At 35.2% G+C, this 27,441-nt stretch overlaps 2 protein-coding genes and 1 long non-coding RNA gene across 9 annotated transcripts in view; 1 reads left to right on the top strand and 2 right to left on the bottom strand.

Annotated features, from left to right (window-relative positions):
- Positions 1-21,918, top strand: part of BMP2K (BMP2 inducible kinase) — a 145,648-nt gene extending 123,730 nt beyond the window's left edge. For both annotated transcript variants that reach the window (XM_033214321.1, XM_033214320.1), the window contains one exon: positions 16,148-21,918. In XM_033214321.1, coding sequence (XP_033070212.1) covers positions 16,148-17,571 — 1,424 coding nt within the window. In that variant the 3' untranslated portion in view covers positions 17,572-21,918. The remainder of the gene's footprint in view (positions 1-16,147) is intronic.
- LOC117085426 lies at positions 620-12,479 on the bottom strand. The gene is made up of 3 exons (XR_004437951.1): positions 11,637-12,479; positions 10,129-10,298; positions 620-995 (listed from the first exon to the last, which is right to left on the bottom strand). It is a non-coding gene; the product is annotated as an uncharacterized LOC117085426 (long non-coding RNA).
- PAQR3 (progestin and adipoQ receptor family member 3) overlaps positions 17,466-27,441 on the bottom strand; it is a 27,357-nt gene continuing 17,381 nt past the window's right edge. For 2 of the 6 annotated variants that reach the window (XR_004437950.1, XM_033214323.1), the window contains one exon: positions 23,488-26,196. Coding sequence is in view for 5 of the 6 variants with exons in the window: in XM_033214323.1 (XP_033070214.1) it covers positions 26,069-26,196 (128 nt within the window). In the remaining variant the exon portion in view is untranslated. Of the gene's footprint in view, positions 17,602-23,308; positions 23,429-23,487; positions 26,197-27,441 lie in introns of those variants that run through there. The other 4 variants (XM_033214326.1, XM_033214325.1, XM_033214324.1 and 1 more) reach the window with 4 other exon arrangements.

The following is a 27,441-nucleotide window of genomic DNA, read 5'->3' as shown; positions in this document are numbered from 1 at the left end:
TAACAGATAAAGTAATAATGAAAAAGTTTAAAATACTTTAAGAATTAGCAGAACGTGACATAGAGACACCAAGTGATCACATGCTCTTGGAAAAACGGCAGTGATAGACTTGTTCAACATAGGCTTGCTACAGAGTTTTAATTTTTTTAAAAAGGCAATCTTGGAAGTGCAGTGAAGTCCTGCACAATATAAAAACATACACCTGTATTTAATTTTACACTGATCTTTTTAAAGCATAAGGTTTAAGGTACAGATTTCTCTTCAAACACTGTTTAGCTGCATTTCACACATTTTGATGTGCTGAATTTGCCACATAGTTTATAATTTTTCTAATTTCTCACAAATGTCAGAAAGTGTTTTGATTAAAGGTTGAAATCCCAGAGGGTTTAGGATAAATTTTTAAAAAATACTTGACATTGAGGATTCCCTTGGAGTAAATGATACTAGAAGAAATAAAAGAACTGACACTTAAAAAAAAGAGGTGATGAAATAAGTTGAAAGTGAGACTTGGGGAAAAAATAAGAAGATGGATCTGTAGATTTATTAATGGAAGTTGGGATGTAGATGGGAATTTAGCTCATTTTATGGAGCAAAAGGACTATATTTTATGGAGCAAATATATTTATGGAGCAAAATTTTATGGAGCAAAAGGACTATATAATATCATTGCCAGTTGTACTCTACTCTAATTTTTATATGAACACAGTTTTTATTGTTGTTTTTGAAACAGCATCTTGCTTTTTTGCCCAGGCTGGAGTGCAGTGGCATGATCACGGTTCACTGTAACCTTGAACTCCTGAGCTCAAGCAGTCCTCCCACCTTAGCCTCCTAAGTAGCCTGGACTACAAGCACAAGCTACCACACCCACCTAATTTTTTAATTTTTAGTAGAGACGAGGTCTTGCTTTGTTGAACAGGCTGATGTTGAATTCCTGGGTTCAAGCAATCCTACTGCCTTGGCCTCCCACAATGCTGGTATTACAGGCGTGAGCCATTCTGCCAAATCCAAATACAGTGTTTAATTAATTGAAACATAGGGTGCTTCTAATTTTCTTTCCTTACCTTTATGAATCTATAACCTAACTTTTTTGCAGCCGAGATTATAAATGACATTCATTTTTCTCACAACTAATAATCCTAGTGTCACTACCAGAGATTGAATATTGGGCTTGGTGAGCCAATGATCAAACTATCAAATTTGGCAGTTTTTTATACAAATGCCTATATTATGATAAAATACTCAAAGCGTGTGTATTGAAAAAGTAGGGATCAGAAATAACATTTAATTGTACTTATATTTAAAAATTATATGAGTAAATTCTTGAAGTTAAAATTATCTGGGTTCAGTTTAAGGTCTATTGTTAGCGTTTGACCCAGGCAAATCACCTACTTGCTGTATATATCAGTTTCCTCATCTATAAAACGGGGGTAATATTCCATAACATGTGACTAATAGGGTTTTTAGTGATTAATAAGAAAAATATTGGTGAAGCACAAAAAATGCCTGGCACATAGTTTTTCAGGAAATGTTAGATTTTGTTATGATTATCATATATGGTGAATGCAGTGCAGTGAGATCTCAACTATCAGACTAATATGTCTACTTGATTTTTACAAATGATTTGCCTTTTTAATTTTATGGGAATTTCTAGAAGTTGTTAAATTTTTAATATTTAAACTTTTTTATCACAGTGTTTCTTTGCTACTGCTTTTGCAAATCCATCAAGAAGAGTTTGCAGTATTTTAAATAATTCTTTATTGAATATCCTTACACATGAACATTTGACACATAACATTATTCCTAGAGGAGGACTAATGGCCAAGAGCATGTACATTTACAGAATGGATTTATTGCTAGGTGGGCCTACAGAATGAATGCACTGATTTATGCGCACACTGGAAGTTTTCAAAAAATTCTCATTTACTTGGGAAGCTTAATCTTAGAGTTTTGATAGTTTCCTCTGTTGAAATACATTGCTTGGGGGAAAATGTACAATGGAGCTGGTAAGTAAAAATACACTTTAGTATGATTATATATATAGAGAGAGATATATATACTGCTTAAAAAACTTGTACCAATTTATGCCATCAGCAATATCTTATGCTAATTTTACTCCATATTTTAAGAGCAACTTATGAATAAAATGTTTTTTGATTTTTTTTTTTTTAAGCCTTATTTCTGGGAACTTACCTTAAGAAAATAACATAACAGGCCGGGCGCGGTGGCTCAAGCCTGTAATCCTAGCACTTTGGGAGGCCGAGACGGGCGGATCACAAGGTCAGGAGATCGAGACCACCCTGGCTGATACGGTGAAACCCCGTCTCTACTAAAGAATACAAAAAACTAGCCGGGCAATGAGGCGGGCGCCTGTAGTCCCAGCTACTTGGGAGGCGGAGGCAGGAGAATGGCCTAAACCTGGGAGGTGGAGCTTGCAGTGAGCTGAGATCCGGCCACCGCACTCCAGCCTGGGCGACAGAGCCAGACTCCGTCTCAAAAAAAAAAAAAAAAGAAAATAACATAACATCTTGGTGAAAAGTGCAGCTACAGAAATGTTCAGTACAGCATTAGTTGTAGAAACAAAATTTAAAGCACTCTAAATATACAATATTAGGTGAAATATTAAATTATGGCTTATTTAGTAATTAAAATTTAATGCTGTTTTTAAAATGATGGAAGTGAAGATTATGTAGCAATGTACAAATGTGTCTGTGCTATAATTGAATTAAAAATTTATAATGAAAAATTATCATAAAACTGAATAATGTGGGAAAAACACAATCTCATTATATGAGCACAACTATTTGAATTTTGAACCATTTACTACTTCATTTTCCTTGTAGGTCTAATATTTATACTTGTTAAGTATAGTGCATGTAAAACTTTTTGATCCTTTTTCTTGCTGCTACTGTGTTTTCATAGCATTTTTTATAGCGCTAAGTATCCTTCCATGTACAGATAATTTCTGTTTTAATTTATATTTGCATTGGTGCCTCTTATTTCTTCTACCTTCTAATTTCCCAGCCTTGATTAATATGGGCATAGTCTCAGAAGTTAATTCAGGAGCTATTTCTATTACAAGATAGAGTTTTACCTGGAAATCTAAAAGGATTATTATAAAGATTACAGCCTCTGCCTCTCAAGGACTTCGAGATTGGTTAGGCTGAGAGAGTCATGAAAACTACATGCAATTAAGATGCAAATGCTACAGTAGATAAATTATTCTGTTGGTGCGCAAAGGAGAGAGTTGCTTTATTCTGGTTGAGTTGGGATTGGGAAATGAGGAAAGCTTCATGGAAAAGATGTTACTTATGGTAATCCCTGAGAAATGAATGCATGTGAACTTGTAGGAATGAAGAGGGCATTCAGAGCAGAGAGAACAGTTGTGAGCAAAGTTCTGAGACAATTCAGTATGTTCAGAGAATTGCAGGTATTTGAGGATGGCAGTATTAGGTTTGGTGAACTTCCTCAACGCTCCTAAAGACCCTAGACCCACCCCGTGGGCTTTATTATCTAATAGGATGTTAAATTGAGTTTAGGATTGGGAAACATTACATTACATATAGCAAATATTTGTTGGAACATAACATTTACAGATTGTCAGTCCAAATGCTGGGCCATTTTATAAGCTACAAGGAGGTATTGTTTATTTTAGATTCTAGTGCATGATTCTTGAAGAACTTCAGGATGTTAGCAATAATAGTTATGATATATTGAATTAAACTGGAGAGGTTGGCAGGGGCTATCATGTTGTGGAGACAATGGAGGCAATAGGCAGAAATGGAAGGACTTTAAACAGGAAAGAAATATGGTTAGATATACAGTCTAGAAAGATTACACTGGAAAGACTTTGTAATCTTTCTAGACTGTATATCTAATCATATTCCTTTCCTGTTTAAAGTCCTTCCATTGGGTGACAGAGCAAGACTCCATCTCAAAAAAAAAAAAAAAAAAAAAAAAAAGACCATTTGGAGCAGTGCTCCTCAAAGTGTGGTCTGCAACAAAATGACTACAGAAATTGAAAGCAAGTGAGAAATAACTTTATATGTATTGAATCACTTGGACAATGTGAATTGGGAATTAATAACAAAAATAAGAAATAAACCTATTGTTTCACTACTTCACAGTGTGAGAAGTAGTGATTAAAAGATTATTGCAGCTGGTGCAGTGGCACGTGCTTGTAGTCCCAGCTACTCGGGAGGCTTAGGCGGGAGGACTGCTTGAGCCCAGTAGTTCTGGACTGCAATGCCCTATGCTGATCCTGTGTCCTCACTACGTTTGACATCAATATGGTGACCTCCTGGAAGCAAGGGGGCCACCAGGTTGCCTAAGGAAGTCTGAACTGGCTCAGGTTGGAAGTGGAGCAGGTTGAAACTCCTGTGCTGATGAGTAGTGGGATCATGCCTATGAATAGCCACTTCACTCCAGCCTAGGCAACATAGTGAGACTCCTTCTTTTAAAATAAATCTATTGCAAAAGACTCCATGCTTGAAATGACGGCCTGAGAGAGATGAGAGGGACAGAATATATAGGATTTAGTAACCATACGGGAAGGAGCAGGGGACCTTGAAGGAAAGAGAGGAACCTAAAACGATTAGCAGACTTTTGTTTTGGCAAAATTGGTGAAGTTCTTTTCTGGAAAGGGAGAATATAGGGTAGGTCAAGAAGAGTTCACATTCACATAGGTTGAGTTTGAGTTGTCTGTAGGGGCATTGGAATCTTTTTAGTAGGAATTTAGACACAAAAGAAGACATCCAGGACAGAAATCTTGGCCATCAGGTTTACCATAAAGAAAGTGGTAGTTCATGCCAGTTAGAAGAGACTAGAAGAGGGATGAGAAGAAAATTCAGGTTAATTCTAGCAGTGAAGAGGCAAGACAGGGGGTTAGGAAAAGATAGAGAAAGAAGGACCATAGAGACAGGGGAAGTACAGGAGAGCTGAAGAAAGAAAATATATATATATTTTTCCAAAGGATTGAGCATATCTTTTGAAATGTTCACAGGGGTAAGGTGACTGGGAATAGTCCTTTAGATTTAGCATTTCGTAATTATTTAATCGTGGCAAGAATAATATGGTTGGAATCCTGATTGCAGTGGATTTGAGAAGTGAATGGGAGTTGAATAAGTTGAGCAACGGATTATTCTTTCGAAGAGTTCAGCTGTACTGAGAACAGAGAAAGGTAGGTAGGTAAGGATTAAGGGAAGAATTTAGATTTTACATGGGCAAGACAAGAAAATTATGTGATGTGGGAGTGTTTATATATACAGTTGACCCTTGAACAACACGGGTTTGAACTGTATGGATTCCTTTATACACTGATGTTCTTTCGCCTCTGCTATCCCTAAGACAGCAAGAACAACCCCCATTCTTTGCTCCTCAGCCTACTCAGTGTGAAGACGATGAGGATGAGGACCTTTATGATAATCTACTTTCACTTAATTAGTAGTAAATATATCTTATTAACATTTTGTTTTATCTAACTTACTTTAAGAATATAGTGTATAATATAACATTCAGAGTATGTATTAGTTGACTCTATGTTATCAGCAAGGCTTCTGGTTAGCAGTAGGCTATTAGCAGTTAAGTTTTGAGGAGTTAAAAGTTACACATGGATTTTTGACGGTGGTCGGAGGTTGATGCCTCTAATCCCCTCATTGTTCAGGGCTCAACTGTATATAGAAAGATTGAAAGTGAAGGAAGGAGAAGGATTAAAGAACAGTATTCTGGAGAGAGAAAGTCAGTAGCACAGTTGGAAAAATGAGTGTCTAACAAGACATAAAAATTTTTCTCCTTGAGACTGGGAACAGCTGTAAATAGGTTTGTGATAGGAAATTAAGGATAATTCATGTATTCACAATCTGGTACAGTCAGCTGGCCTACCTTACTTTGGCCACAAAGAATGATCTTTCTGATTTATTTGTTGCCTTAGTTTATGATATCATTTCCAGACTTTTAGGAAGATTAGCGAATATAACATTTTGGCAGACTATGTCTTAAAATGAATCAAGTCTAGTTTTTTCTCTTCTTAATTTTACACATTGATTTCTGGGAAAGTTAAATTTATAATGATCCATTTATTTAAGAATCAAATAATTGTATCAATAATCTGCTGTATGCAGATGTTATGTTTTATTCCATAAGTTGATATTTTAATTATCATGAATTATATTTACCTTTTATGTCAGGTTACAACACTGATGTTAGTAATGTAGTTTACCAGAAAGACCATTGACTTTGGAATTATAAAACCCTGAGTTAAAATCTTAGTTCTGCCGGGCGCGGTGGCTCAAGCCTGTAATCCCAGCACTTTGGGAGGCGGAGACGGGCGGATCACGAGGTCAGGAGATCGAGACCATCCTGGCTAACACAGTGAAACCCCGTCTCTACTAAAAAATACAAAAAACTAGCCGGGCAAGGTGGCGGGGGCCTGTAGTCCCAGCTACTCCGGAGGCTGAGGCAGGAGAATGGTGTAAACCCGGGAGGTGGAGCTTGCAGTGAGCTGAGATCCGGCCACTGCACTCCAGCCTGGGTGACAGAGCGAGACTGTGTCTCAAAAAAAAAAAACAAAAAAAACAAAAAAAATCTTAGTTCTATCACAGATTAACCATTTGATATTGAGTATTGGCAAACTTGTTTTCCTTTTTGAGATAAGAGTCTTGCTCTGTTGCCCAGGCTGGAGTGCAGTGGCATGATCATAGGCTTACTACAGCTTCAACCTCTGGGCTCAAGCAGTCTTCCTCCCTTAGCCTCCTAAGTAGCTGGGACTATAGGTGTGCACCACCATTCTCAGCTACTTTTTTTTTTTTTTTTTTGTAGAGATTAGGTCTTACTATGTTGCCTAGGCTTGTCTCAAACTCCTGGCCTCAAGCAATCCTCTCACCTCAGCCTCCGAAAGTTCTGGGATTACAGGCAAGAGCCATTGTGCCCAGCCCAAACTTCTTGTAAAATTTATCTTAAATTGAAGATAGTACTGGCTACTTGATAAGATAATTGAAAGGATTAAATGAGTGACTATTATGCTAGTGTTCTCTTCTGAATGAAACCGTTAAAATATAGAACCTGTTTGTGAGGATTTCCACTACCAGTATCTGTTTAAAGTAGTGCCATTCCTATTTTCACTAAAGGATTAACTACCAGTGTTCATTACATTATACTCATAAAAATCATATTTAAAGCATGGTATTCATTCCCTTTCCTGAAACCCATTCCGTTTCTTCTCCTCAGGGCACTGTTTTACAGTTAGTTTGTATACCAACATAGGATAGGTGGCTCTGTGAATTATATAATGTAGAGTGGACCACCCAATTTTAATAAACACCTACAACTTCTAAAACGTAGTGTTCTTGAAATTCTAAAATTTTATTTGAAGAGTTTTAGTGACATGTAGGCCATATTAATTAGGTCACTGAAGTTTTAAATTTCTTATATTGCGTTTCATTTTTAATTAGGTTTGGTGAACTTCCTCAATGCTCCCAAAGACCCTAGACCCACCTCGTGAGCTTTATTATCTAATAGGAAGTTAAATTGAATTTAGGATTGGGAAACATTACATTACATATAGCAAATATTTGTTGGAACATAACATTTACAGATTATCAGTCCAAATGCTGGGCCGTTTTTTAAGCTACAATGAGGTATTGTTTATTTTAGATTCTAGTGTATGATTCTTGAAGAACTTCAGGATGTTAGCAATAATAGTTATGATATATTGAATTCCACTGCTACATAGAGTAGAAAATGAGGCTCAGAAAGGTTCAGTGACTTGCTTAAGCTTACACAGTTTATAAGTAGGAATCTGGCTTTGTCTCATTCTAAATTCTAGTCTGTAAATAGCAAAACAAAGCATTAATCTATTTTAAATAAAAATTTTATTAATATGAGAACATAATGGAAATGTCAGTTTTATGGCATTTTTCATCTGGCTGGGAAATACTGTTCACAACTATTAGGATTCTCTTCTTATACTCAAACCGTGTCATTTGGCCTGCCTTCTGAGAAGCAGTACAGATTTTGATAAAACCTTCTCCTAATCCACTAATCCTTGGGACTAACATGGTAAATTGCTGGGAGATGATGGCAGGCAGTATGCTGCCAATTCAAAGTGAACTTTAAAGTCTTACAGCCCCTCCCTTACACCCTCGATGAGACAACAGAAGGCATGTAATTACAATAGAAGTTTCAAGCCATTTATCTTCTATAATCTGACAGCTAAGAAAAGAACATCAAAACAAAATTTCCTTGACACTGGAAGCTTCTTATATGATTAAAAATGTACCACCTGTTTTATAACTAAAAGAACAACTGCCCTCTAAAAGGAAACCTGATTCTAGAAGAGTGGTAATATGCATAGTATGATGCAAACATACTTCTCTCTTCACATTGGATATTTTCTAAATATTTTGAATTTTTTGGTATAGTTTATAAAGGTTTATTTAAGAATATATTGCAATATTTGTTTAAAATAGTGTGGCATTAACTAGGATCTCATTCTTTTTATGAAGTATTTGTTTAAAAAAATGCTATAACAAATATATGAAAATGTAGCCTAAGAAATGTTTTAGGCATTGACTACAAATTTTAACTTTTGAGTCTAGAATCCTTATTTGGACTGTGCAAGGCTATGAAGTCTGAAATTTTAACACCAAGGTATTGTATGGTATACAATACCTTGCTGAATGAATTCATTGTCAAATTTTAACACTTTCATAAAAGGCCTAAAATTAGCCTTTTATGAAGACTTATAAGCACAGAATGGGCAAATTCATGTTCTTACATTTATTTTGGTGAATATAAGCTTCTTTTTCAAAATTATCCAATTGTTATTACCTTGGTCACTCATTTTCCAGATCACTAGAGTCAGATTAGCATGTTTCTGAATGCATAAATGTACATTATTATTTCACAAATTTTTAAGTGAATAAGCTTCTTGAAGTTGTCAGGTATTGTCTTACTCATCTTTGTATCCCATACGGTACCCTGCTGAATGAATTCATTATCAAAATACACATTCATAATCTAACACACACTCCTACCCAATATTTAGTGAATATTCACTAAATAAAATGAATTATATTAAGATCAGCCCTGTCACCTAAGTTCTATTATTGGCTCTGTTTTCTAGATGAGAAAACTCAGGCTTATTTGGATGTTTATCTCTCATAAATTTTGTAAAGTTTATTCTTTTGTTCGTTGATAAAGCCTTATAGTATTTTTAGAACTTAACCCTACAGAATATAAAGAAAAAAAACCTCTATAATACGGGGTACTCGTCATACAGGTTCAACAAAAGAGTCTTCATCCTGTTCGTGACTTTTATTTTTCGGGTATGGTTTTTTAATGAGGATACAAAATAAATGCAAGACAAGTCTGTGTTTGTATTTTGTAGTGTGTTGGTGATAAACTATGTTGAAATTTTGCTGGTGATAATATTCTACCGGTAATTTAATTGTAGAATTTACAGATGAGAGTTTTAAGCCAATGTCAGCAGAGAAGTCATTATGGCTTTGATATATAGCCTTAAATTTGGGCAGGTCTCAAATTTCTTATGTATAAAAAAAGTTAGACTAAATCTCCCAAAATCCTTTCTTAAGCTTTCAAGATATAATTGGAGCTATGAAAGAGTATTAAGGCCACCAAAAGGAAAAAGCGCAAAGAGCTAAGAGAAATCCAAGGACTGAGTTTTGAGTGTTAACAATGCATATTTTTGAAATGGTAGGAAGTCATGACAGTGAACTAACATGGAAAACAAGGAAAGTTTCTGAAAATGTGGTTAATAAGATTGAAGAGAAAAAAGCTCTAAGAAAGATCATAGTAAACCTTACAGAGCATTTTTTGCCCTAAAATGTTGTGGGGGCCTAATAGTAGGGAGATAAGAGGTAATATATGAAAAACCCTTGGCACTGTGCTTCAGGATATTAGTTCCTATTTCCTCTGATTCATTTCTGATTCAAGTACCATTTGTGTCCTCTTGACACTTATTTGAGTGGTACTTCATTGCTCAAACATTTTTTGCAATACTTGTAATTTCCCTGAGAGACTATTTAGAAGCCACACAAGATAATTTAAAACTTTATAACCTATTATTGCTGTTCTTAATAAATTGCCCAGATCTGCATTGTCTTAGTCACTCACCTTATTCTCAGAATTTGGCTCTGAATGAATTTTGATGGTTTCCAGCAATCAGACTCAACCTGAAAAGATGAGGATTTGCTCTCATTTTCAGATAGTAGAATTCAACAGAAATAAAGAATTGAAAGAGCACTGCATTTGATGTTGAGACTTGTATTCTGTTCCAAGTTCTTCTGTTAAGTAGATGTATACTTTCATTTAAATTCTACTTGAAATGACTTAATTATTAATTATTGCTTAATTAATAACAGCATAATTATATATTGTGAAAGTATGATTTTATTATTTTAACTAGGCTCTGAAAATAAGATAGTTATAATTCCATCTACAATAATGAATCTTTGAAAATTTGGTTCTTAGTAACTCTGTACCAAAGCTGCCTAAAGAAAATTTAATTCTGTATTTTTGTATAAATATGTGGAATATATTAATGTATTCCTATTTTGAGTTTTTTTCCCTAAATATCTACTTAGTATTATGTTTTGACTAATGGTCTATTGGTTCATTCTTAATTGGGAAACAGCATTTGAAGTAACAGCTCTCAATTAATTGATTAACCCTCTGTTAAGTTTTGTTTACAGATATTGGTTGATCATATAGATTTTTGCATGGCATTTATTTACTAAATCACTGCATAATTAGTGAACTTGCTTTGTGTCACCAATTAACATGCAACTTCCTAAGATAATAAAAAAGCTAAAATTTTTAGTTCGTAGTTCCAAAGCACAAAAACATAAATAAAGAATATCTTGACTAGAAGCCATCAAAATATCATTCTACTGTATTTAGTTAAAAAAAAAGAAATACCTTTCTTAGAGCCAAAAATAAAAACAATGGGTGAATATATGAAATTTTACAGTATAGTAAAATAATGTAAATGAGTTATGATTCTGTGCACCATCTACACAGTTTTTAATGCTGTAAATACATGTTCTTAGTACTTATTCTAAATATTATACCCCCATCTCCCACCTACTTGAAGAACAGCTATTTTTATGTTAATAATACAGATCTCAGTAAATATGGGGATTATTAGGATTTAGGATATATTGAATTATAAAGCAAAATATTTAGGCTTATACTTTTGGGAAATTAACTTTAGCAGTGAAATAATCCTGATTAAATTTCATAGTAAATCAAATGTGTATAATTTAATCTAACAACTAATGGGAACCTGGCCCCAGACACAAATAGTGGGAGTATCTGAATTTTTTTTTTTTTTAATTACAGGAATATGTTTAGGCAAATAAATGGAGTATAAATGTTTATGGCATTCTTAGCTAGAGGTCACATTCTAAAGTGCTGTGCATCGTATGGTTATAACCAACTTTACAACTTAAAATACTTACTCTGACAGTCTTTTATGTCTATGGAATAGGACTGAAAGCCTTAGAATATACTGAAATACTTTTTATTTTTGTGTAATTCACCTTTCTTTCCCAGCTCTTCTATAGTTTCATAATGAACAGATGATTAAGTAGATCACTGCTACTGCAGAAAGAGAAACTTACCTTGGATCGTGGTAACTTGCAGCCTGGATCCTAACTCTTCCTCAGTAGGAGGTGCTGGAGAGATAAAAGGATTAATAGTTTCTCTTAGTATGCTTTCAGAGAGCCTCATTATTGCTCTTTACTTTTTATAAGTTTATGACAGCAGTAAAAGTGTAGAGTGAAACATTTAAACAATGTCAGTGTGGGTTGCAAGAATATGGGAGAAAACAGGAATTTGGATAAATATTTTTGATTATTTTAGTTTTATGTAGGGGGGCAAAATAATTAAAACCAGTCTATCTACATCAACAGAAAATTTCCCCAATTGCCTGTACTATTTGCAGATGTAATCTGAAACCACAAAGGTGGTATAGATGATGGTGTCTTTTCTTGCTCTTTTGAAAGTGTGTTTCCATTTCTTATACTGTGTTCCCAAATATAGCTGTCTAAAAATCAAAAATATAATTTCCAGGATCTAAAATGCACCCTTATGCTGTGTGGATATACATTTGTTTGTCTGCTTACTTCTGGTCAATTCTGAAGTGGATCTCAGCTCCTCTTGAATTAGCCATAGACTTGCTTCTCCCCACACTTCTCCCTCATTTATATTCACCTGCAACCATTGGGCCCAGAAAAGTTACTAGAAGCGTGTTGAGTATGATGGATAAAATAATTGAATTTGGCCATTCCCTGGGCATGATGATTGTAGAGTGCTTATTATGTGTCAGGCGGCGTTTTAAGTCCTTTCTTCACAACAGCTTTGTGAAATAAAATGTGTTATCCCATTTTGTGTATAAAGAAAGAGTGGAATAGTGTTGACCTTGTCAGGATTATTATTGGGTTAGCTTTATTAGCTGTGTTAATTACCCATAAGGAGGGAATAATAGTATATAAATAAAGTGAAATTGATACTAAAAAAGGAGGGTTTCCTTTTTACTCCCTGAAGGAAAAAGTGCATGAATCAGGGTTGTATCTAAAATGCCGAAAAACTAGAAACAACCTAAATGTTCTATTGCTAAATAGTGAACAGTTACATACACAAAATTGTATCATATTTCTATCAGAATAAATAATGGACTATGTTGATACCTGAAAAGATGCATTAAAAATAGTAAGTTAAAAACCCACAGATTTATACCCACACTGACAATTATAAATGTGTATTTCTATTAATACAACTTTGATAAACTGACAAAGGGCCAACAGAATGGGAAGTATAAAGTGACAGGTGTCTTCTGAAAAGTAATGGTAGCCAGTTGGATAATGAAAACAGTAAATATTAAGAAAACTAGGGATTACAATGTATTAATTTTAAAAAGGTGAATTTAAATTCACTTCCAAATGACATTCTCCAAGATGAAATATCTGTCCTATGTTAAATGTTCCAGAAGACCTTCAGGAACACAACTAAAGTGCCCTAGAAATGGAAAATTTCAAGATAAGTTGTATAGCAGTGTTTCCCAAAGCACTTTTGCACAGTTGGTTTTAAAGGTTAACAGGCATTACATGTAAATAAAAGGGTAGTGAAGACAATTTGGGAAATCCTAGGGTTCATAGAATTAGATTCTTTTGTGTAGGACTCATTAGCCTCTTTAATGCACATACTCCAGGTGAGTAGGAGTGGAGGCAGAATGCAGAGTGCCCCATTTCATAGACTTGTTTGCTTGAGACCACAGAACTGTTTGGCTTGGTTCTTGTTAGGGAAATAGCCTCTGCAGAATACACTTTGGGCAACATTGGAATGTTACTTGGAGGTGTCGGTGAGCAGGCGTGAGGTGTGAATGTTGTGGCTGTGGGTGGGTATGCAACTCGAGGAATAATACGTTGAATGGTCCACAGTCAGGGATGATGGGAAATCATCTGGAACCGTACATATTTTGTTTCGTTTTATTTTTCCCCTCTTCCCATATTTTGCTTTTGAATACAAATTCATGACAATAAATTCACTAATCTAAAATTAACTTTGTTTTTAATATCATAAATATGCGGTATAGCGAAGAAGTCAAACTTGAGAATCTGCATTTGATTTGCTTTTAATCTGGAAGGATAACAAATACAGCATGTAGCTCTTGGCTGGTTTTAAGGAACTGGCAGAAGATTATATTTGCATTAAAATATAACCTGGTGGTATTCTCTACATACTTGTCTCCCACACATTCTTTAGCACCACAACTCATGTCAATATTGCCAACAAACTATACAAGATGACCAGATCCAGTGGCCATTTTATGTCCTTAGTTTACCGGACCTCTTTGCACCATCCAGCTCAGTTGTCTGCTACCTCCCTGCAAACATTCTTCTCTCTCCATTTCTGTGACATTGCACTCAGCTGTTTTCTTCCTCCTCTCTGGCTGTTACTTTGTAGTTTGTTTTGCATGTTCATCTTCCTCTGCTGACTTCTGAATGTTTTATACTGAGGGCTCAGTTTTGGATCTTCTTTTCTTCTATGTTTTCTTCCGAGGTGATGTCCTTTAGTCTTGTAGCTCTCCCTGCATAACGACTGCATGGTGGTAACTCCCAAATCTATTTTCTTCAGCCAAAAACTAACCATTGTTTTCAAGTCACAGATACCTAACTGCTGTACACTTAAATGTTGTCTCACACATATGTCAAGCTTAACGTCTCCAAACAAAATTTTTAGTACTCCTCTTCAATTTCCAACTATTCATTTTTAAAAAATTTATGCTCATTAAAATTGTGTGTGTGGGTACATAGTAGGTATATACATTTATGGGGTACATGAGATATGTTGATACAGGTATACAGTGCATAATAATCACATCAGGGTAAATGGGTTTCTATCATGCCACTCATTCTTTCCTTTCTGTTAATGGTACTGCCATCCACCAAGAGTTTTCCATCTCTACTTTTTCTACTTTGATCCACTCTGCCACCACTGTCATGTCATCTAGGCCACCAAAATCTCTAATTTGCGTTACTATCGTTACTATAATTTCCTTTTGCCTAAACTCCCTTTCTTATCTCCCCTTAGTCTTTTTTTTTTTTTTTTTTTTTTTTGAGACAGAGTTTCGCTCTTTCGCCCAGACTGGAGTGCAGTGGTGCGATCTTCGCTCACTGCAACCTCTGCCTTCCAGTTTCAAGTGATTCTCCCTGACTCAGCTGGCACCCGCCACCATGCCTGGCTAATTTTTCTATTTTTAGTAGAGATGGGGTTTCACCATGTTGGCCAGGCTGGTCTCAAACTCCTGGGGTGATCCACCCGCCTTGGCCTCCCAAAGTGCTGGGATTACAGGGGTGAGCCACCGCACTTGGCCCCCTTAGTCTTTTTCTATAGAGCAGTCATTTTTTTTTTTTTAATGTAAACCTAATCATGACACCCATTTTAATAATAGCTTCCATTATACACTGAATTTTGAATAAAATCTATGCTGCTTATTGTGGCCTTAAAGAACCTTCACAGTCTGGCCTTTTCCAGTCTTCCTTACCCCATCTTGTACCTGATCCTCCCTTGCTCACTATGTTCCAGCCATAATAGCCTATTTTCAGCCTCTTAAATATGTCTTCATATATGCCATTGCTTTTACTGGAAGCAGCTTCCAGCTTATCCTTTGCATGGCTGGCTGCTTCTCATTGTTCAGTCCTGTCATCTCCTTAGGGAGGTCTTTACCAACTGTCCAAAGTAGGTTTATGCACCCATTTCCCTGCTCTCCTTTATTTCAGAGCACTGGTCACAATTTGTGTTTACTTGCAACCTCTGATTGTAAACCCCTGAAAGCAGAAACCATGTTTCTTCTACTCACCAATGTACTATGTGTATAGTAAAGTGCCCTGTATTTCTTTTGTTGAATGAACTCAGAAAATGAAGTGACTGAATGGATTCTGAGCTAAAAACATCTCCAGATGGTTTAGATTTGTTTTTAAAGGCATCTGGCTTTTAATGTAAGGTATAGATATTATAATTAAAGGAAGATATATCATCTAGAGAAGACAGATGTTCTTGGTACAGTCTCCATTTAGTATCTGGTCCTTAGCTTTGATCAGGCCATTCATGCTAACTCAATTCAAAAGATACTGGTTTATAAAAAATACAATGCTGATTAAAAAAAATAGTGAAACAAATATGTAATTGAGCAGGCAGGCTGTTCATGCTTGTGGATCTCCATGAGAAAACTTTACAACAGTTGAAATATAAGCAGAAGGTGTTTAGTGAATGTGAGATCTGAGGTTTCAGAATTAGCAGAATAATGTTATTTTGGTGGTGGGGTGAAGAAAATTTGCTAGTCTACTACATTCTGAGTGCTATAAATAAAATTTGGCTGTCAGAGTATGATGAGGAGGCAGGGTGTAGGGTCCAGATATGAGTAAGTCTGTTTACATTAAGACTTAACCACCTACTTGAGGTCAAATGCATTCTCTAAGTCTAATGACAAAGAATTGACAACATTATTCTTTCCTCTAAGGGAGCTCGTATGAGGGATTTGTAATGCTGTGTGTAATACATATTAACATTTAGTGCAAGAGGATTCTGAAATGCATTGGAATGCTGTAATAATTTTTCTTTGAACTTGCAGGCTCTCCTGAAAAGAAAGCTGAACGTTCATCTATAAATCAAGAAAATGGCACTGCAAACCCTCTCAAGAACGGCAAAACAAGTCCAGCATCTAAAGATCAGCGGACTGGAAAGAAAACCTCAGTACAGGGTCAAGTGCAAAAGGGGAATGATGAATCTGAAAGTGATTTTGAATCAGATCCCCCTTCTCCTAAGAGCAGTGAAGAGGAAGAGCAAGATGATGAAGAAGTTCTTCAGGGGGAACAAGGAGATTTTAATGATGATGATACTGAACCAGAAAATCTGGGTCATAGGCCTCTCCTCATGGATTCTGAAGATGAGGAAGAAGAGGAGAAACATAGCTCTGATTCTGATTATGAGCAGGCTAAAGCAAAGTACAGTGACATGAGCTCTGTCTACAGAGACAAATCTGGCAGTGGACCAACCCAAGATCTTAATACAATACTCCTCACCTCAGCCCAATTATCCTCTGATGTTGGGGTGGAGACTCCCAAACAGGAGTTTGATGTATTTGGCGCTGTCCCCTTCTTTGCAGTGCGTGCTCAACAGCCCCAGCAAGAAAAGAATGAAAAGAACCTCCCTCAACACAGGTTTCCTGCTGCAGGACTTGAGCAGGAGGAATTTGATGTGTTCACAAAGGCGCCTTTTAGCAAGAAGGTGACTGTCCAAGAATGCCATGCGGGGGGGCCTGAGGCACATACTATCCCTGGTTATCCCAAAAGTGTAGATGTATTTGGCTCCACTCCATTTCAGCCCTTCCTCACATCAACAAGTAAAAGTGAAAGCAACGAGGACCTTTTTGGGCTTGTGCCCTTTGATGAAATAACGGGGAGCCAGCAGCAAAAAGTCAAACAGCGCAGTTTACAGAAACTGTCCTCTCGCCAAAGGCGCACAAAGCAGGATATGTCCAAAAGTAATGGGAAGCGGCATCATGGCACGCCAACTAGCACAAAGAAGACTTTGAAGCCTACCTATCGCACTCCAGAGAGGGCTCGCAGGCACAAAAAAGTGGGCCGCCGAGACTCTCAAAGTAGCAATGAATTTTTAACCATCTCAGACTCCAAGGAGAACATCAGTGTTGCACTGACTGATGGGAAAGATAGGGGCAATGTCTTACAACCTGAGGAGAGCCTGTTGGACCCCTTCGGTGCCAAGCCGTTCCATTCTGCAGACCTGTCATGGCACCCTCCACATCAGGGCCTGAGCGACATCCGTGCTGATCACAATACTGTCCTGCCAGGGCGGCCAAGACAAAATTCACTACATGGGTCATTCCATAGTGCAGATGTATTGAAAATGGATGATTTTGGTGCCGTGCCCTTTACAGAACTTGTGGTGCAAAGCATCACTCCACATCAGTCCCAACAGTCCCAACCAGTCGAATTGGACCCATTTGGTGCTGCTCCATTTCCTTCTAAACAGTAGATACTTCTGATGGATTCTTGGCATTAACTCCTGTTTCAAGAAAGTATGAATAGTTTCATGAATTTGAAAGAATTTGGTAGCTCTTTATATCATTCATTCTTAAAGATCAATCAGAATAGGTGATTTCTAAATAAACCAAATAGAAAAATGAAATATCTCTGCAGGGTAGGAACTTGATGCCTCTTCAGGAGAAAGGGAGCTAAATTGCAAGCTCTAAGTTTCTGCTACTGACATCACAATACAGAAATGCAAGTGTGGTACTTCCAGTGAAAGCACATGGCACCTTTCCAGGTGTGTAGCCACTGAGAAGGGACAGTAAAACTTATTTTTGATATCAGAATGTCATTTTTGTGTGCATATCCCTAAAATTAGGGTTATTTGTACATACACTAGTTACACTTGTGAATTTTTTTAAGATCTCTTCTAATTTCCAGACAGTTAAAAACAGTCTAGTTATCTTAAAGCATTAGAAAGTAATTATCTGGAGAGTGCAGAGATTTCAGTCCATACACCTTTCTCCACAAAGCAGAGCCAGAAGTAACTGACTATTGTGCCTAAAACTGTTTCATTTTTAAAAACAAGTGCCATTAATATGGAATATCTAATGATAAGCATATGAAAAAATGTGTAGTTAATTAGCTCAATTTAACTATTCCACAATTTACATATTTCAAAACAATGTTATACATGATAAATATAATTCTTGTCAATTAAAACATAACTTAAAAAATGGACTATCGCATAGAAGCCTAGAACAAAAATATGAGGAATATCTGACATTTGCAAAGAAATTAGAAGAAGAAAAAATGATATAGAATAGAAAATGTTCACTACTTTAGAAACACTTTATGAATGGCTTCTTGCCCCAGACTTTTATTGTCATGGCCCTAATAAAGCAGATTATTGGAAAAATTGGAGTGAGAACAAGGGTTATGTAAAAATTTTATAAAGAAAATATGTAGCGGAAACAATTTTTAAGACATTTACAATGTGAAATCATGTTGCATTTAATGTACTTTATTAGCAACTTCACCAAATATTCCCCAAATCATAAGCAACAATTATTTTTATTAGGTTTGGGGGGTGGAGTAGATTGAATAAAGTGCACAGAATGGTGACACCTACAAAGCCTTATATAAAGGCAGGATTCATGCATCCTGCTGCAAGTACCTCTGCACTAATACACCAGATCCTAAAATGCATATAAGGTGGACTAGCATCTTAACTCTGCTAGTTGATTGTGTCTTTACTGAAAAGAACCCAGCTACCAATTTGCCTTTTTTAAACACCACAAATCCTAACTAGAAACTTGAGATTTTATAGAAATCATTTAATGATAGAGATTACATATGTGAATTAATGTGAATATAGTATCTGTGCTTCCTGTGTCTGTAACTACTTTAAGTTATAATTGTGCTGCGCTATCAGATTAACATTTGGAAGTTTCTAGAACAGTTAATGCTATTTACAGAAAGGAGTGGACACTCATCAACTGGCACTCTCTTTGATTTTTATATTTTAAATTAACTCTCTTCGAACCCAATTAAAGTATATTTTATAAGTAATTTTATTAGGAATCTCTTAATTATAGTGCCCCAATGGGTAAGCTATTTGCCTCTTTTCACAGTTCTGAACTCGGAAAGAAGCAAAGTATATGTAACTAAACCACTTATTTGTCTTTTTATTGCTTTTTCCCTTCTCTTATATGCTAAATCAAATACAAATTTGTGGATAGGGAAGCAATATGTGAATCACAATGTAGCAGAGGCAGACCAAGCATTACATTATTATTTAGAGTTGTACTTTTAGAGCTGGACTGCACCAATTACTTGTCCTCGTGCCAAAGGCAAATGTGTTCGCACCTTTTTTTTTTTCTTCTGATTCTCAGGTTGATTAATATTGCTAATGCAAATGCTCAAGTAGATGTTTAAAAACTTTACAAAATAGATTCAAGTGATACTTTCTTTTAAAAGTGAAGAGTTGATGATTACACATAGTAAATTCATGAACTACAGTAGGTTTGTATCAAACAATTTTTTTAAATGAAAATCTGTTGAGGTGTACACAATATGCTTCTTGATTGTATTAGTCCTTGGTCTCTGCTAGACCTCACGAGTTTCATCATTTAGAAAAGGGGTAGAGGATGAACTAATGTGGTCTCCTTCAGATGTAAACATGAAATACCTAGAGTTTTAATTGCTTTTCAAGACACTGAATAATTTTAAATGATTCCGACACAGATGTAGACCTTTTGGCTTATAAATTCTGAGGAAACAACTCTGACAACTTAAAATATTTACATTCTTAATGTTATAACACAGCACAGTGACTTTCTTCTTTCAAGATTGTAGCTCGGAGAAAAGATACAGGATTCAATTGGGGGTTCAACAGGATATAAATGGAGAGATTGCTTTGTGTTGTAGTAGAGGCATTTTCCTAAGGAGTATAGATTTATAGTTTGCATTTTCATTCATCATCCCCCAGAATCATGGTCAAGGTGTAGGTCACTCCACACAGCTGATGCTCAGGTTATTCCCTTGTGAGAATTATGAGAATAAAGCTCCCAAGGTATGTGAAAGTGCTTAACACAGTACCTGGCACACAGCACTCACTAAAAGTTTGGCTCTATTATGGGATGGTTCAATTGTGGTTTACAGAAGGAAGAAAGGTTATATATATTTATATTTACCACTAAGCAAATACACACACACACACACATCTGGGTTTTTTCCCCTAATATTTGGGTGTCCCCTGTGCTTCTTTAGGATGTAGTTATAACTAAGCCTGTTATACTTGAACATCACTAAGAGAAGTAAATTATTATGAAGCTAGCAAAAATCTGAGGCCAAAGTTGTTTCCTAACAGCTTTAATAATGCTTGTTGATTTTGAATAATCCTTTAAAAAGTGGACCATTTGCTTATTTTAATATTATCACGTCAGTAAAATGTTAGTATTAAAAAGATCAGCTTTTTATGGCATTGAAGAATGTATCTGCTAAGACACAAAAATTGCATGGTAAGTATATTAGGTGGAGGAGGAAAGGTTGTAGGCTGGATGAAAATTTAACTGACTAGAACATTTATTTAGGAGTGTAATTATTTTCCCTTACCCCAATCCCTGTGTATGTGTTGCGCATAGTTATGACATTATCTGGATTTGCAAATAGACACAACTTTCAATCCTACCCTGTTTATTGTTTAAGAGTGATAGACTGTTGTCCTCTTGCTGGTGGAAAATCTAAGGTGGAGCCCACTCTTCTCTGCTGAAGTTCACCAGGCAGAGCGGTTTTGTTACAAGTCAGCTACTCTGCTTGGTTTATTTTAGGTTTTGGTACTTCACGTAAGCACTGTTAGAAGGTACAAGTGTATTAATATCACTAGTTTTGAGGAGCTTGGGTACATTTGTTTTTAATATATTTAGAATGTGCAGTAAACTTTTTTCTCTCATTTTTTTTTTCTTTTTAGCAAACTTGTTATTTTAGGTCCAATTATTGAATTGACAGTCTACTGTGAGAATGAGATGACATATCTACTGTGAGAATACCATAAATGATGAATAGTTTATTTGAGAACTTTTATACTCAGTGGTGTTTTATATATTAAGATAAAAATATGTACACACATGCATGTCACATCTCTCTACTGTGGAGTTAATGTGAATTTTAAAAAAACGGAATTGCAACCACAATCATATCTAAGAGAACATTCACTCCTAGTGAGGGTTTACAAAAGCTACTAAGAGAATAAGGTAGATGAGAATGCAAAGGGTCATGATTTGGGGTTATTTTTGTTTTATTTTAAAATTTATAGTGCTACTTTTGAAAGAATTGTTTTTATGACTGTGCTCTTTTTGTGATTGAAAAGTCATCTAATAGAAGCTGTATAGAAGCTACTTTTTAATTGCTGGCAAACAGCTTTAAGTGCACTTTCTTTGATTACACTTCCATTTTTTGTTAAACTTGAATTTTCTGAAGCCTTTTATGTACCACTAAGCAAATAACTTTAACCTTTAAATAAATCAGATTTACATCTTTATTGTATTTCTACTTGTTACAAAACATACTTGCTGAAGTAACTTCAGTCCTCAAATATCGCTGGGAAACAGTTATGAGATAGACTCAGTCTCCCCCTCCCACCCCCTTCCCCCTGCCATATCTAATTAAGCACTAACTGATTTTATTACTTTATTGCCTTTACATTGCTTATTCTTTTTGACTGAATTCTGTCCCTGATTCACTGTATTTTGTTTGAAATTTAAAGTTATTTTCTTACTCTATTTATCATACCTGTTTTAATCTGTTTTCTTTAAATGCAATAAATCCCAAATGGATTGCATATTCTTTATAATCAGTGACTTTGGAGTTTTTCATTATTTGTCTTATTACGACGTTTGAATGTAAACTTCTATTCAAATTCAGTTATTTCATTCACACCACAAACATTAAGGACCTATTGTGTAGCAGCTAGTGGAATACAAAAGTTTCTAAGATTAGATCCTTATTCTTAAGGAGCTCACAGTTTACAATTTAGGTAAGAAAACCCATTTGACTTAAGAGTTTTTGCTACAAGAACACTTAACAGCACGACTTTTTCAGTGAGTCATAATTACTGATACTCAGAGTGATGACAGTAGGCAAAAACTATTCTGTAATGCCTTCTGAATAACTTGTTTTGTAGCTTCCACATTATAAAATTTTAAAAATCCTTAAAACCTGGTAACATCTTTGGTTCAATTAATATTGGTTATTTGGTTAAATAACATTGTAATCCTCAATTATGTCAGAAAAGAGGCTATGACACATTAAAGAGAAAACCTATTTATTGGATCGATGGAGTAAGCTTGGCATCAAGGTTATAATATTATGTATTATTCCACAAACTGGAGTCTTTAGATTGGTAGCCTGTGGAAAGGTTCATCTTATTTTTATGAATGAACTTTTTTTGAAGTTGTAACATTAAAGTTATGTGAAAAAGGGGGCTTTGTATCTTTTTAATGAATGGTACAAAGCAGCAAAATAACACAAATGATTAGAAAAGTTCTATTAACAAAGAATAGTTTGCAGTGTATTACTGTTCAAATTCAGTTATAGTTAACTTATTTGAGATGAATATATGCTGCAATTTGAGCTATTTATTTTGGATAATGAATACCTTTTTAAGGAAGCCCAGCTCAAGCATCACATGTAACATGTAGTTAGTATTCTCATATTGAAAGCTTGAACGTTTGTTGTTACATATTAAGATAGTTCAAATGGTTGCCACAATTGAGATTACATGCATGTTAGGTAGTATGTTGATCTCAGATTTTATAGAGCAGGACTAGAACCTTGGTGGCTGTTCATTTCAGCTCTCTTGAGGATGGAGGTTAATTTTTCACAGGAAACCCCCTACTGCTATTTACCTCTCCCTTCCAAAAATGTTTTCTTAAGGGTAGTTTCAGTTCTGGATCATTACCTCATTACACTACTTGGGAATTCTGGTACAAGATTTCAGAGGACTGTACTTACACCTCTTCAGTGTAAACACAGTTTTTGTGATAATACACATAGAAGGTATTTCTACCCCTTCTCTAATAGGTGAGCTGATTCTTTACACACTTGGGCAGAGGTAGAATTCCCAGGAATGATGATTTAGAGTAGACAGGGACCTAATGCAGCAAAGCAACCAGCAGGAATTCAGAGGAATAGGCTTTGCCCCTTGACATTTAATACAGGGCAAAGTATTATCTAGTAGGTACCTGCCAAATGGAGAGCTGTATAGTTTTATGGCAGTCAATCACAATCTTCAAATCGGATATTCTGTCCAGGTGGGATGCCATAAGATGTGACAGACATTCCCTGAATCTTCGTTCCTGATTCTAAAATATGATTTTAAAGCTGTTATGTATTACAAAGAATGACAAGCAGCACTTAAAAATATTTAGTAAACCCGGTTTATTTACATAATACATATTTTGTCATGCAGCTTACTGAATTGCAGTTAGTGTAATAACAAAAAAAGACAAGCACTGTCTTGCTATTTGAAAATGGCTTAATATAGAAAGATAATTGTTTCTTAAATGAGTTAACTACAACCATATAAATTGCGAGACAATTTAAAACAGCCATAGATAATTTTAAAATGTACTTGTAAAATCTGTAGGCAAAAGCTTTTATAGTTCACACATTGGTAAAATTAAAACCAGTCTTTTTTAGTACTGTAACTGGATAGTATATTTTAATCTTATTTTAATCTATAAAAACAAAAATAAATATACATCATTACAAGGCTCAGATTTGTAGACAACTTTAAAATATTTTTTAATGTTAACAATGTCTTCAAAATTTTACCAGTAGTGCTGTGCACACAGTAGGTGGTCATTAAAATGCTGACTGACATACAGAAGTGTTTCTAGTTGACAGCAATCCACATTCATTCATTCATTCCCTACTTTATAATAAATACATCAAAGCAGTGAAAAAATGAGAGGATAACTTTCTTACAATATTTAACATTTTCATAAAAAGTTGAAATGTTTACACGGAACAATTTTTCCTACGGAAAGACCTGTACACCCTTTAAATTCAAAGAAACACTGATTTAAAAACACAGTATGCTCTTTTTATGTATTAATTCAGATGGCAAGTATTCATATACTAATACAGGGATTGCAAAAATTGAAATGATTCAATTTTTTTTATTTTGACAAAGTTTTCTAATAAAAATGGCTCCACACCTAAAATAATGACTTTCCTCTCATTTTTAACTTAAGTATAACTACTCAGTGTCTTTTGTTTGGCCAAAATGACAAAATATCTATTTAAACGCAATAAAATCATGTAAGCCAATAAGGGATGCTCTAGGAGAAATATATACTACTACTATTGCACCAAAATCTTCCATCACTTAACATATGGATCAAAATTTTAACCTTATAAGGTAAAATAGCCATTTTCAAAGCAGGGTTCCATCATCACGATGGGTAAGACATGGTATTCCTTTACTGAGCCTCCTGGGGGGAAATTCTCTTTGCTGAGATACTAGCATGGGGAATTTATATTCCAAAAGCACTACACTGGAAAAGAAACACAACATTTCACTGATGTATTAACTGAGGCACATTAAAGTGACTTTCCAAAATCATATGTACAAAAGGCAGTTTGGGAATGAGCTTCATCATCAATTAACATTTTTTCTGATATTCAGTAATTCTGCTGTTCTGAAAATACACCAATATTTAAAACAGCTCATGTCAACTAATTAAGAAACTTGGGTAATATTTTATATTCCAATAAACAGTGTAAGTTTTTATGAATGTCTGCTTTAAGGGATTTAATGCATATGAAAGACCAAAGAATAAGAGGGCTACAATGTATGATAGGGCAGTGAGATCTATTTTTTTAAGTATATACAATAAAGAGGAAGTTTAATGCTTCAGGTCCAAATATTAAGTGTTTATCAAGATTCTGAGTTATCAGTGCAATGCTACCACATGCAGAAACCAAGGACTAGAGCACAGGTGAATAAGCGTACTATCAAATGGGGTATCTGCATGACTTTGTTCTAAGGCTTCAGGTTCATTTCAGGGTCAAGACAGGGCCATCTAGATTCTATGGCCTTGAAAGTAGCACCCATAAAGCTGGGAACCCCCATCACTGGATATTCAGGACTAAAAATTCAGAGTTGAAAGCTCTGGAATTTTGGGATCAAAAACCTGCTGTAATCCACTCACAAGAATTCAGTTATTATATGGGATTAGTATCTGGAATGAAAATGTTTAGGTGGCTAATGACGATGTTACTTGATCACATAATTTGTCTAATCCTGTACTTAGTTTCTAATGTGATTCTTATCTGATAGAAAAGGACATGTTCTTTTCCTCTTCTCAAACCTTCTCTCAACTTGCAGGAGAAGTTTAAAGCTTTTGTTCTGGAAAACTAAAATATCTAATGTTCTTAGGGAGAGAAGAACTTACAGCTAAAGGATACAATCTCTGAAGTGCCAGTTTCTCACAAATCATGTACTTAAAAGCGAGTGATTATTTAAAATCACTATCCTAGCTTGCATTAAGCATAGGCTGAAACAACCCTTGACTTGATTAGGCACTTAAACTTGGTAATTTACTGAAAATAGTTAAGCACATAGGATGACTCCATTTTCTAATGGAGATGAGCCCTTCCTAAGGAAATTAAGCTGGTGCTAAGTAAAATGAATCCTATTTCAACACTAGTTTCCCATTCATCATTGTTACTCAGATATTTCTTATGATTGCCAACTAATTTTCACTTTCTGTACAAGCAGCAAATTAGTAGTTTTAAGGGTTTTGTAAAGCAGCTATTACTACAGATCCTTAAGTATACTTTTTTTCCCCCATTTTTATAAAGTGTTACTCATATTAAAGAGGAAAAAGGGAAAATGAATGGGAATTTTAGAAATAGTGGGGTATACAATTCCCCATTATATATTGCTTAACAACTGAATTCACCAGGTGGCCATACCTAATTCACAAATGTGAAACCTAGTCAGGACAAGGCTTGCTATGTCTGTACTGCATGACATACACTGTTGACTGATGCCACCAATATAACATCACTACTGCAAGGATATGCCATATTTGGTGGCTTGATCCGAGGTAGTTTAGTTGTCCTGGAAAGAAGGTAGAAAGAAAATAATATTGATTTCAATATGTTGACATTAAAGGAAAAATATATTTCTTGGAAGTACAGTTTAGCAGAAAAATTTTCATAGTCTCAGAGTGCCTAGAGACTAAGTGGAGATCCAAAGGTTTTTAAAAATGGATCAATTCATATTTGGGTCTAATTTTAAGGTTTTATTTATTAAGTACACAGGTAAACTTTAGAAATGCTCTTCCAAGTGTGTTTTCAAAATCTAACTTAATTTCAGGAATTTGACCTTATGCCTCCCATGTCTCAACTCACATCTGGCAGAACGAACAACAACAACAACAAATTGAGAGAAGCAAAAGAAACTAGATGTTAAAAATCATGGGGTGATTTAGGTATAAATCTGCGAGAAGCAGATATACTGTTGAGTTTAGATATAAACCTACTAGAAGCACTTTTTATTTCAAGCAGGCGTGCAAAGAAAAAGTGCTGACCTGAATCCTGTGCTCTCTAACTAATGGAATAATCTGCAGGATGTAATTAGTAATGGCTTAATTAACTAAGGTTATTTCATATACAACTTCAGAGAACAATTTAATCTCTTTGTGGTCAAATGTTAAATTCTAAGAAGATTAAACAATTAACATATGGAAAACTTCTTGATCTCTCTTAGCAAATAAAATACAGAGCTATAATAATTTCAATGTAAATAACATACTCATAGTACTTCTATGGTCATATAATGTAAATATTCTCTAACCTCTCTTTTTTCTTACCAATCAGTACAGTACATAGATTTTAAAGTGTATGTCAACAAGATTCTTAGCCTTTTTTGTACCATGGACTCTTCTGGCAGTCTAGTGAAGCCTACAGACTCATTTTTTAAAAAACAAAATACAGCAAATATTGATTATCTAATACAACTATCAGAGATCCACTCAATTTTATCCACACACCTTGGGGATCCTCGGACCCATCAAATGCCATTGTGTTGTGTATACATTTTTAAACATTCGACCTGAGCTGAATGAAAGCTTTTAGGTTAAAATTTATTTTATTTCCCAGTGGTCAAGTCATACATGAGGACTTGCCAGAGATAGTTTCTAAGGCGTTTGTACATGAACATTTGGGACTATCACTTTTCACTGTAAAGACTTCTAATTTTTTAGTTTCTGTATCTCCACTGCTCTCATGTACCCGAACTCAACATGTTCTGCTACATAGGGCACATTTTATGTCAAGTATGTCTTGGGGAAGGTTAAGTTAC

Source organism: Trachypithecus francoisi, unplaced genomic scaffold (assembly GCF_009764315.1).
Source record: "Trachypithecus francoisi isolate TF-2019V2 unplaced genomic scaffold, Tfra_2.0 Lachesis_group1, whole genome shotgun sequence".
Taxonomy (NCBI): Eukaryota; Metazoa; Chordata; class Mammalia; order Primates; family Cercopithecidae; genus Trachypithecus; species Trachypithecus francoisi.
The sequence above is the reverse complement of the archived record's forward strand: the minus strand, read 5'-3'. Positions and strand labels throughout refer to the sequence as shown.